This window comes from Monodelphis domestica, chromosome 2 (assembly GCF_027887165.1).
Source record: "Monodelphis domestica isolate mMonDom1 chromosome 2, mMonDom1.pri, whole genome shotgun sequence".
Lineage (NCBI taxonomy): Eukaryota > Metazoa > Chordata > Mammalia > Didelphimorphia > Didelphidae > Monodelphis > Monodelphis domestica.
The window spans coordinates 523,046,287-523,057,653 of record NC_077228.1 but is presented as its reverse complement, the minus strand read 5'-3'; the positions used below and the strand labels follow the sequence as shown (position 1 = coordinate 523,057,653).

Genomic DNA, 11,367 nt, shown 5'->3' with positions numbered 1-11,367 from the left:
TCAAGGATCCTAAAGCTGTTTCTCCAAGAGCTCCACCCAGAAGGCTCTCTATTACATATCCTCATAGGGGACCCTGCAGCACAATGAAACAGACGCCCCCCTCTCCCCTTTGGCAGATGTTCCAGCCAACAGGCTTCACTGCCAAATTTCAACCCTTAGAAGTTTGTAGTTGCCCCTCTCCATCTCCCTCCTCCAACTCTAGAAGGGCTTCCAAAAAGTTGAGGACAAACCTGCTCATAGGACAAGTTGGAATGAATAAAGTGCCCTTCATGGATCCCCATTATCCCCAATCTTTTCTTGAAGATAAAACTGCAGTTGGCCAAGCCTCTAGTAGAGAACCATGACCTTCTCAGGCACACCATTTTCATCAATAGATGCTTGTGGGTGGTAGATTAGCCCATAGCAGCCTCCACTCCTTCAAACCACCCTATGCCCACTGGCCAGGGCTCAGTGTCCCACCATCCTATCAAAAAAAATCAAGCACGTGTCAAGGACCTGGGTTGGAGCTTTATGTTTTTAATAAAAAATAATTAACACAGTACATTGGTCCAAACTCCAGGGATCATGCTTTACTATAAAATTTACATTGACCTAGATCATTAGCTCTAGGCCAGAAGAGGTTTGGGAGAATATGGTGTGATGGTCCGAGAAATGAAGAAAGCTGCCCCAGCTTGGAGCTTTCATAAGGGCAAAGGTACACCACATATACACACACACACATACGCACACACAAGGGTTATTGGGGAAAACACCAAAGAGAAAAGCTAAAGAGATGCAACCAGAGGCCACATAGGAGTTTTAGCCCAGAAGGGACAGGCTGCTGGGATGGCTTCACCCTGAAGTCTCCTTGTGGCTGTTCTTGAGGAAAATCTTAACTGGTCAAGGACTCAGAGGTGGTGAGTCGAGGCTGCTCTCCTTGAGAGTCCGTCAGTGGATCTGGACCCTTGCCCCCTCCGTGGGCGCTGAGACTGCGCAGTCGCCCAAGGTCGGGTGCCCTGGCCCTTGGCAGACTGGAGATTGTGGCGAGCAGCTCCCCTGGGAAGGGCAGGAGACAGCGGGGTAGAAGTTAGAGGAGGCAGGAGCACTGCCCAAGAGGCTCTGTCCATAAAACTGGCCAGAAGCCGGGTGGTGGTAGGGAGGTGGGGCAGGTGGGTTCCGGGGATCATTGTTTGGCCAGGGTCCCAAGCTCTGGGTGTTGTCATACTGCTGCATCTGAATGACCTGGAGGGTCGGCATAGGGTAAGAGTGATAATTCTGTGTAGGGTAGGATCCTGGGACTGGATTAATCCTAAAATGGGCCAAGAGAAAGAAGTAGTCATTACATTTGACACTGACAAGTACAAATAGCTCCAAAAAGAAAAGGAAAAAAAGCCCTCGGGTACTGGGACGTATTATTTGGTGACATAGATATTCCAGTACCCAAAGGCTTTTATATAGACACAGATATACATGGATATAGCCATGTCTATATGTTTTGCTGAATACAGAGTTTTACAGTCATTTTTACTGACTACTCCTCATTGCCAAATGTAGAGAACAGGCAGTGTCCATAAGGGGAGGGAGGCCCAGAGAAAGGAGGTTCTTCCTCAAGGTCCCACAAACCAGTAGTAGAGCAGCAATCTGCAGGGCAGGTCATTGGATTCAGGGTCTGTGACTAAGCCAAACGATGAGCCCCAATACCTCACGAGGGTCAAGGAGAATGGAAATCTGAGACCATTTGGGGGCTGTCTATTCATATGCAGCCCAAATTTCCAGTTGTGGAAAAAAAGAAGAGCAGTAATAGAAATTCAGCTATAAATTTAACTGAAGCTTAGGGCTTCCCTCCCTCATTCCTAGAGTTAGGAACCAGAAGTAAAATGGACAAATTTGTTCTGCTCTTCTTGTTCCCCTCCCAAACTCCCACAGGGAGATTGGTCTCATGACCCACAGCCAGGAAAGGACTCGAGGAACTGTCAAAGCCTGATGGGGAATGAGGAATGAGGAGTCCTGAACTCAACGCGACATGCCCCTATGCTGAGGCAATTTGGTCCACAACAGTGGAGCTTACAGAAAAAATTAAGTGGTACACATGCTTGGCCCTTTTGGCAGAATTTGAAAAAAGGGTTGCTGCTGGGGTGAGACAGAAGAAAAATTCCCCAAATATCATAGCCTAAAGAGGATCAAAACTGGGAAGGATGATTGCTGGGAAAACATTTTGTCCGTTCCCACTTCTTGATCTCCACATTGCTAACCCACTTGCCTACCTTGACACCCATTCCCGTTTGTTCTGTTCCTCAGTGCTATATACATGACCCAATCCACCTGAAGGAAAAGGGCTGGAGGGAGCTCCAAAGGGGGCCAGACACATGGGAAATTTCATCCTGCTTTGACCACTTTATGATTTGTTTCAAGTTGCACTCGAATATTTCTGAACTTCCCTCTTCTCCTTCTCTCTCCTCTTTATAGTGCTTTCAAGGACTAAAACACCCTTACACAGATTTCCAAAGCCCCCATTCCCAGAGCTGGGCCCCAAGTTCCCCATCCATCCCCAATCCCCTTAACCAGAGGCCATACCAACCACACCTTCAACAAGATGTGACCTCAGGAGTCCCTTGAGGAATAGTATTAAAAGGTCAGGTACTTACTTCCTGTTCTGGATAGCTCTTCTTTCAACAGAGGATCCAGAAACATAGTTGAGCAGCTTGGCCCGCCTCAACAGACTGAAGGGGAACTTCTCATCTAGCTTCAGTGCAACTGACTCAGAGAGATCAAGGCACGAACAGTACCCAAGACCATCTGAAGCAGCAGTTAAGAATAGTGGAAGCATTCATGCGGAGGCCCTAAAATGCTCCTTAGCCCAGGAGAATCACTCACATTCACTTACTGTTTTAAAGTTTACTGAAAAAGCCAACAGAGGGCTAAGCTTAGAGTCAGCAAGAGCTGGGACTTCAAATTCTACCTCTGACAGGGCTGAAATCTCTTGAAGCCTCAGGTAACTCTCTAAGGCTTGTTCACCATATTGCAGATGGTCTATCATCTTCATGGCACTCATTGAAATCCTAGATCTTTAGATGTCCAGACTTTAAAAGGTGCACAAGGTGCTATGACCCCTGAGTCTACAAGGGATGGCTTATCTAGACCACAACCAGCTTCAACTTCTCTGTCTTGGACCTGCCAAGAAGGAGCAGGCTGGAGGGAAAAGATAAAAACTTTCCCTTCCTCTCAAACAACCCTACTCAATCTGGCCCACAAAGGACTACCAAGGCGTCTGGGTTCCATTATCTTCTCACCAGATAATATAAAGAACTCAATAGTAGGTGACAGAATATAGGGCAACAAAGCAGCCATTACTCTTAAAATTCTTTTTTATTGTGAATTTGATAGACATTAACCTGTCTCAATGAACAATAAAGAGTGCATATGAAAATGTAATTTGCTATTTCATACAACCTGGGTTTTTTTGTTGTTGTTGTTTTAAACCCTTACCTTCCATCTTAGACCCAATATTAAGTATAGATTCCAAGACAGAAGAGAGGTAAGGGCTGGGAATCTAGGATTAAGTGACTTGGCCAAGGTCACACAGCTAGGAAGTGTCTGAGATCATATTTGAAGCTGACTTGCATCTCTGGGCCTGGCTCTATGCACGGAGTCAACTAACAACCCCTTATCTGCTTAATTTTAACCTCCCCTCCTCTCTTAGGGATAGAAAGCAAGAGAGAGATGAGATGAGTAGGATAGCATATAGGTGCTGGCCCTATCTAATAAGCTCACAGATTTATATTTTTGTATATTATATATTTATTTTTATTTATGTATAAATATATAAATAAATTATATACATATAAAATACAAAATGTCTAAACACTTCAAATCCCATTCTTTACTCAGGTAGTTTCAAGGACCACTATTAGTTGAAGAGTGAAGAGTGGGCATAAATATCACCTTCCCTACCTCTCCATCACATCAAGGTCTGTGTACATTGTCAATCAGTTAGGACTCATGACCCAAAACATCAGTTCTCAAATTTTTTGGTGTTAGCACCCTTTTCTACTCTTAAAAATTATTGAGGACCCCACAAAGAGCTTTTGTTTATATTTATGATTATATTATATATTTTACTTATTATATTAATATATGTATTCATTACATAAAATATGATCTTAAGACATCAAATCCAATGAATGACCTTTTTTCAATGCTTACTTAGCCTTGACAGTCTCTGATATGGTCAATTATCCTCTTTTTCTTGACTCTCTTTTCTCTAAGCTTCCATGATACCACCTGTCCTGATTCTCCTCCTACCTAACTGCTCCTTGGTGCTCTCCTTTGTTGGATCTTTGTCTGAACAAATGCTCCCAGGCTTGGGCCTATGCCCTCTTCTCACTATATACTATTTCATTTGGTAATCTCATCATCTCTCATATATTCAATTATTCCCTCCACATTGATGATTCTCAAATCTATATCCAGTACTATCAACCTCATTCCCGACCTCTACTTTTATATTCCCAACTGCCAAGATTGTATATGCAATAGATCTTTTTTCTTTTTTTATACAAGAGCATGTTAAAAAACAAGACAAATGCAAAAGTTATCTGTCACTACTCCAGTAGACATCCTAATTAACTCAACATATCAAAAAATGAACTCATTGTCTTTTTCCTCAAACCCTTCCCTCTTCCTAAGTTCCCCATCACTGCTGAAGGCATGAACATCCTTATAGGCACTCAAGCCTGGCACCTAGGTGTAATCCTCCACTCCCAGCTCTCTCACTGCCCTCACATCTTCATTTTTCAAGTCTTGTCATTTCTACCTTTGTAACTTCTTTCATATGTTCTCTTCTCTCCTTTGACAGTTCTCAATTACCTGATATTGCACTAGTTTGCTGGCTGGTCTCTCCCCCACGCCAATCCATCCTCTTTGGTTATCAAACCCATCTGCCTAAGAATAAGTCTGACCATATCATCCCCTGTCCCCCACCCCCATTCAATGAATTCCAGTGGCTCCCTGTTATTTCCAGAATAGCTCTTAAAGCCCTTCATAATTTAGCCTGTTCTTCCCTGAGCATTCTTCTCTCACCTTCCCTCTTTCTCCTCTGGCCTTCTTGCTGTTCTTCCAACATGATACTCCATCTCCCATGGACATGTTCCTACATCTAGTACACTCTTCGCTCCTCATCTCTGACTCCTGGCTTCCTTTAAGTTTTAGCCAGGTTCCCACAGAATTCAAAAAGCCTGTCTCAGTCTTTAATCTCAGTGCTTTCTCTCGGAGACTGCTCTTAGTTTGTCTGTGTCTACAGCTTACGTGCCCATTTGTTGGCATGTTGTCTTTTCAATTAGCCTATGAACTCCTTGAAAGCTGGGGCTGTTTGTTAGAGTTTACCTTTTTTTTTCTTTTTTGTAGCCTTGGTGTTCAGCATGTGCCTGGCATAAGCTGGGTGCTCAATAACTGCTAGTGACTGATGCTGAAAACAAACTGATCACTCTAAGCCCTAAAGGTCTGATCCTGCTCTTTCTAGGACTAGATACATGAACTCTTGGTTGGCATTCAAGGTCAGTCAGTCTGGGTCCAGGCTCCCTTTCTAGACTGACCACAAATACACAGGCAGAATCTTCTCTCTCCAGTCTCTACGACTCTGGATAGACTGTCCCCTATCCTGGGAATGCCTGCCTCCACCCCAGGCTTCCTTCCTGAAAACTCCAGCACTGCCTTCTCCAAACTCTTTCCAGATGCCCTTGGCTGCTGGCCTGCCTCCTATGTATTGTTTCCCCTGATAGAACAGAAACTCCTTTAGACCTGGAGTGGTTTCATTTCTATCTATTATCCAGGCCTAGCACAGAATCTACCATCCAAGAAGTGATTAATAAATGCTGACTGACCAGCTAGGAAGAATTTCCTTAAAAGCTCTAAAGGCCCTACCTCAAATTTACCCAATATCTTTCCCCTTAATATGTCCCCTTCATAAATTATCTGTAAAGCAAGAAGGAAGGTAAGAGTATTCCTGTTTTCCGGTGGGGAAGGAAACTCTGGACTAGAGAGGTTAAGTGAATTCCTAAAGGCTGCCCACTAACTGCAAATCAGTGAAGCTAGTCTGTTCTTTCTCAGTCTACAGTTCTATCTGCCTAACAAGTCTGGCATGTCCAACCTTTCAATAACCCCACTTTTATAAGGATACAAATAAAGCCAATGGAGAGTCCACAAATGTTGCTGAGGAAAGAGGTTTGGGGTATAAACCAGGAAGCAAACAAAAGGATCCAAGGTATCACCGAGGCAGATACAGGGACCCCAAAGAATAATGTTCTTCTCATTCTAGTGCGGATGGAGCTGACCCCTAACATGGCAAAGGCCACTGGAGTGAAACCCCTGGGGTCTTCTACTCCTCCAAAGCCAGCCAGAGCCCATAGGGTTTCAAGCAGGACGAAGAGAAGGGCAGAAAAGAAAGCGAAGACCAAGGTGAAGAAACTGTGGCGCACAGTGCCCACACTCTTCTCAAAGCTGCCAGCAAAGCGCCAGATGATCACGATGCCAGAGAGCAAGGAGAGGGGATGCTCATAGACCAAAATGTAGGTTACCAGCCTGTAAACTGAGAAGGCACTTGGTTTAGGAATACAAGGGCAGGGCTGTTTGGAAGTGGGTGAACCAAGTTATAACCCACCTCAGGAAGGCAGGTGAACCCCATGGTTCAACATACAAAGGTGACAAGGATAATGAGGGCTCAAGACAAGGGCATGAAGTCCAACTGTGACTGAGGACTGAAGGCAGGGACAGATCAGTTCTAAGCCTTCTTCTGTCTTTGACTAGACAAGTCTTTTAATCTCTAAATGCTTCAATTCCCTCAAGTGGGACAAACAATGAAAACTCTGGATTCGCAGGATGCTTTACCATCTTTTTTACATTAAAGTTGTGATGCTGACCTACCTCCCAGGGCAGTATGAGGCTTATTTACTTATGACTGCTTCAGGGTGTACTGAATGGATAAGTCACCTAACCCTCTGTGGGTGGACTCCTCCGCTGTTATTCTGACCCCTCCTCACATAGCAGCTGTTTAAAGGAAGAAAAAAAACCACCATGAAATACGAGGCAGCTCTCAAGGCTAGAAAAATACTTATTGGCAATATAGGTTGAGCTACTATGAATTTTTGCTAGAGTGCTTGATCCAAATTTGCAAATGTCCACTGGCTTAGCTAGGACAAGGATCTGTGGGGAGAAGGGATGGTAAAATTCACCAACAATTTCCAACTTCCTATCCATTTTTACTCTCTCCACCTGCAGCCCTGCAGAGTTTTAAGCCAAAATTCTTATTTCCTCGAATCAATGGAAGGTGTGACCTGTAACTAGGGAAGGGCAGAAGCTTAGGCTGATACTTTGCACTGGGTGGTGAGGCTGGGCAGCCTACCTCTGGTATGAAGGGGGTAATAGGTACCTGCACAGGAATGATGAAGAAGGTGGACTCCTACTCATTCAGTCCTTTCAGAGTTGAGGATGGGCAAAGAGAATGGAAGGGGGCAGTGATGATGATTTCATGGAAGACACGAATGAAGTGGCCTTCCTGAGGGGAGATAGGCATGCTGGGCTGGAGGGACATGGACAGATTCGGGACAGGAGGGCTGGTTCTTACTTCCGGGCACACGGAGGGAGAATGTGGGAGACAGGGATGGGGAAGGGGCAAGAGGTGTATGTGATGAGGTTGGGGAGGGGCGCGGAGGTGGGGTTGACAGAAGCGGGGGATGGGGTGAGTCGCGGTGGGACAGGGCAGAGTCCTAGGGAATGGGGGAGGGTGGAAGGGAGGGAAAGAAAGGCACAATGAGTGATAGGGGCCAAGGACAGGGCGTCGATAGGAACTGGAGGAGACTGGTTTCAGGGTGGAAGGAAGGCCCGGGTGCGGGAGGGCGGGAGTGGCCAAATGTCGGGAGGGGGAGGGGCGTGGGCTGCAGGGGCTGGGGAGGGGCGTGGCAGCATGAGGGCGGGCGGGGAAGGGAAGGGTGCAGGGGAAGGCTGATGAGGCAGGGGGTCGCGGATCCCCAGCGGGGCGGGACCCGCAGCGACAACTCTCACCTTCCCAGTCCCGCCGTAAGGCTGCAGGCCGCAGGGCTAGGCCCGATGGGGGCAACGGCACCTCGGGCTCCCCGGGTGGCGGCGGCTGGGGCGGCAGCAGAAGTCGGGGCGCGGACACGAGCAGCGACAGCAGCGCCGTGAGGAAGGAGGCGGACGGCACCTCAGGGCACCGGCCTCCCCCAGCCGCCACCCCCGCCGCCGCCGCCGCCCCCGCCGCCATTCTCCCTGAGCTCGCGCCGCAACCACTTCCGCTTTTGACTCTGAACCTCCTCTTCTGCTTCCGGGCAGCCAGGCCCGTTGCCCTGGCGACCTGGGTGGGGAAGCCGCTCTGAAGCTCCGCCTCTTCAGAGGCGGAGCGACGCGTACTAAGCAGGCTAGGGCTCTTGCATATGGACTGCTTCTGTTTTTTCGCTCTACAACGTATCCTGATGCTCACAGGCAGAGCCGGGCCTGTTTGCCGAGGGAACATGCGCCTGCGCCAGGTGAACGGAGATGGCGAACGCCCCCTAGGGGTGAGATGCGCCCTGTACGTGCTGAGCCTGCACCTGGCGCCCTCCGCTGTGCACAGATTTTATCCAGCTGTTCCACAGAACCCCCTCCCCCTGCCAACATCTTAAAACTGAATGTTGCTACCATTTAGACTATTCATGCGGGGGCAGCTGGGTAGCTCAGTGCATTGAAAGACAGGAGGTCCTGGGTTCAAATAGGAATTCAGACACTAGTTGTGTGTCCCTGGGCAAGTCACTTAACCCTGTTGCCCAGCCCTTGTGTGAAGGGAACCCCTTCCTCCCAGGGTGGTGAGCTTTCTGCTCATAGGAGCCAGCCCTAGGAGCAAGACCCAGAACTAAGGGCCACTGGTGTGGATCAGAGAAACTTTGATTGGTTCCTGAGATGTGATAGACCAGCGCCCAGAGAAAGGAAGTGAAGTGGAGAAAGAGGATTATTATAAAAAATGAGACTGTGGCGGAGGAAGGGTCTTCTCTGGAGGTCTTTGGTGAGGGAGGGGGGTAGTCTGCGATTCACCCTTGGCGGAGCTAAAGGCTTAACTATTTTATAAAGGGTGACCACAGCAATCTTTTTCTAAAATATTACATGTGGCATAATATTACTGTTTCAATATTACACCCTCCAGGCTCTTCTGCCTTGGAACAGAGATACACAGTATTGAGTCCAAGGTAAGGCAAATTATTTTGGCAGTAGAGTTCAGTGTTGAGAGACCCAAGTCAGGGAGACCAGTTAGGAAACTGTTGCAGTAATTTAGGTGAAGAGCAACAAGGGTCTGAAACAGCTGTACGAATAGTGTGAGGAGGTCAGATGTGACAGATGCTATGGCGGCAGTCATAAGATGGAGAGTGAGGAATCCAGAATGATGTCCAGATTATAAATTTGGGCCTCTGGAAGGGAAGTGATGCCTTTGACAGAAACAGGATAGCTTGGAAGAGTGGAGAGTTTGGAGGAAAATAATGGGATCAGTTTTAGTCTTTAGGATGTCCTGCCTGGACTACCCCGTGGCATCTGGTGATCGGGAACTACAGCTCAGGGAAGAAATAGACTGTCTATAAGGGTACAGGAGTCATCTCCATAGAGATGACAGTGAAACTCTGGGACCTGATGGAGTTACCAAGAAAGAAAGTTTAAAGGGAGAACAGAACAAGACTCAGGACAGACCTTTGGCAAATACCTGTCCTCATTGCCAGCCAGCAAAGGAGCCTGAGGGGTAGCTAGAGACCCAAGATGACCAGAGGAAAACTAGCAACTGACTCCCCAGGGTGTTGTCATGGAGAAATCCCTGGACCTGGACTCAAGAAGACGGAAAACCTTGGACAAGCCGAGTTCTCTTGCCTACCTCAGTTTCTTCATTTGTAAAATGAAGAGATTAATCAGACCTACCTTTCAGGGTTGTTGATAACAGCCAACTCCTTTTAATGCCTTATTTCCTATTTATTACATACACACACACACACATACAGATACAGCTTTCTTTGTTGTCTCCTCCATTAGATTGCAAATTCCTTGACTTCTTTGCACCCTCACTACTTAGCACAGTGCCTGGCACATAGTAGGTGCTTAATAAAATGTTCATTTATTGATGTGTAAAGTTATGCAAACCATAAAGCATTATATAAATGCTATTATCATTAATAATTATATATATATACATAATCTCTTAGATATACATTCTACACCTCCAACTATTGGTAGATTCTTCCTGACGTCCAATCTAAATCTGCCCTGCTACAGCTTGTGCCCTTTACTCCTGGCTTCACCCTTTTATTTGATCTACATGTAACCACCAGGGGGCAGTGCACAGTAGCGAAGTTGTCTATTTCTCTTCAACCGATCATGAAGGCAACTGATCATTCCCCACCACCCACTAGTAAGTTATTCAGAATTCCCAGTATCAGCGGTGAGCAGGGGATCGTCACCTCTCCTGTGCCCTGGACTCCTTCGGGAGGATCCATTTGACGATGTCTGGTAAAGCCCAGGGACCCTTCTCAGCATCATATTTTTAATTGCATAAAATAAAATATGCAGAAGTACAAAACCAGCCCATTAGTTATCACAAACTTTTCCCCACAGTTCCCAGAGCCCAGGTTAAGAACTCCCGATTTAGGGGCATGTGGCCACTACGTTTTCCAGACTATACATCCCTTCACTTACTGATCACAGAATAATCACTTTAGCACTGTAAGAGAGCCTAGAGGCCATCTAAGCTCCATTCATTTTACAGATGAGGAAACTGAGTCTCAGGGGAGGCTAAGTGACTTGTCCAAAGTCCCACAGATAGTCAATTGTTAATTTAATTGGACTCAATAAAATTAAAGTGCCAGGGATATATACAGGATTGTGCTGGAGCCAATTTAGAATTTTCAGTGTTGACATGGTTCAATGGGGATATGATTGGGGTTTTGATGTTAAAAGATGGCTCTACTGCAAATATGAATAATATAGAAATGGGTTTTGATCAGTGATACATGTGGAATTGCTCATGGGCTATGGGAGGGGGGAAGGAAGGGGGCAGGGGAATCATGAATCATGTAACTATGGACAAATACTCTAAATTAAAAAAACTTTTCAGTGTGAGCATCTATACCTCAGAAATGAGCAAATATTACAAATCAAGATTTGGCTTTTTTATTGTTTTGTTGATTGTCTAGACCAGTTGGTGTTAAACTCAGATAGAAAGAGCTAAACCACACATAAGGATCCCCGAGGCCACATAGTGATATAGAAAACACTCATGTTTTTGTATTTCTTTTTAAAAAACACATTAACTCATTAAAACCAGAGGGGTACTACATTTTAATCTGGTTCAGGCTGCACTCAGGCGTG

General features: G+C 46.2%; 1 protein-coding gene across 2 annotated transcripts; it reads right to left on the bottom strand.

Annotated features, from left to right (window-relative positions):
• Positions 1–496: 496 nt before the first annotated feature.
• RHBDD2 (rhomboid domain containing 2) lies at positions 497–8,308 on the bottom strand. 2 transcript variants are annotated; one of them, XM_007485998.3, is made up of 4 exons: positions 8,035–8,308; positions 6,155–6,562; positions 2,625–2,775; positions 497–1,288 (listed from the first exon to the last, which is right to left on the bottom strand). In XM_007485998.3, exons 1-4 carry the CDS (start codon positions 8,252–8,254, stop codon positions 928–930), a joined length of 1,140 nt encoding a protein of 379 aa, XP_007486060.2. In that variant the 5' UTR covers positions 8,255–8,308; the 3' UTR covers positions 497–927. The 2 variants fall into 2 exon arrangements, with proteins under 2 accessions (XP_007486060.2, XP_007486061.2); XM_007485999.3 differs by having other exon boundaries at positions 497–1,035.
• Between the last annotated feature and the right edge of the window lie 3,059 nt (positions 8,309–11,367).

What these genes read in the sequence shown, in the direction of transcription:
- RHBDD2 (XM_007485998.3), bottom strand. Translation starts at nt 8,254, where the DNA reads ATGGCGGCGGGGGCGGCGGCGGCGGCGGGGGTGGCGGCTGGGGGAGGC. An exon ending in ACTCTCCATTGGCTTTATTT is followed by an intron (nt 2,776 to 6,154) that starts GTATCCTTATAA and finishes CTGCTGCTTCAG; the next exon opens with ATGGTCTTGGGTACTGTTCG. An exon ending in AGAGCTATCCAGAACAGGAA is followed by an intron (nt 1,289 to 2,624) that starts GTAAGTACCTGA and finishes GGCCCATTTTAG; the next exon opens with GATTAATCCAGTCCCAGGAT.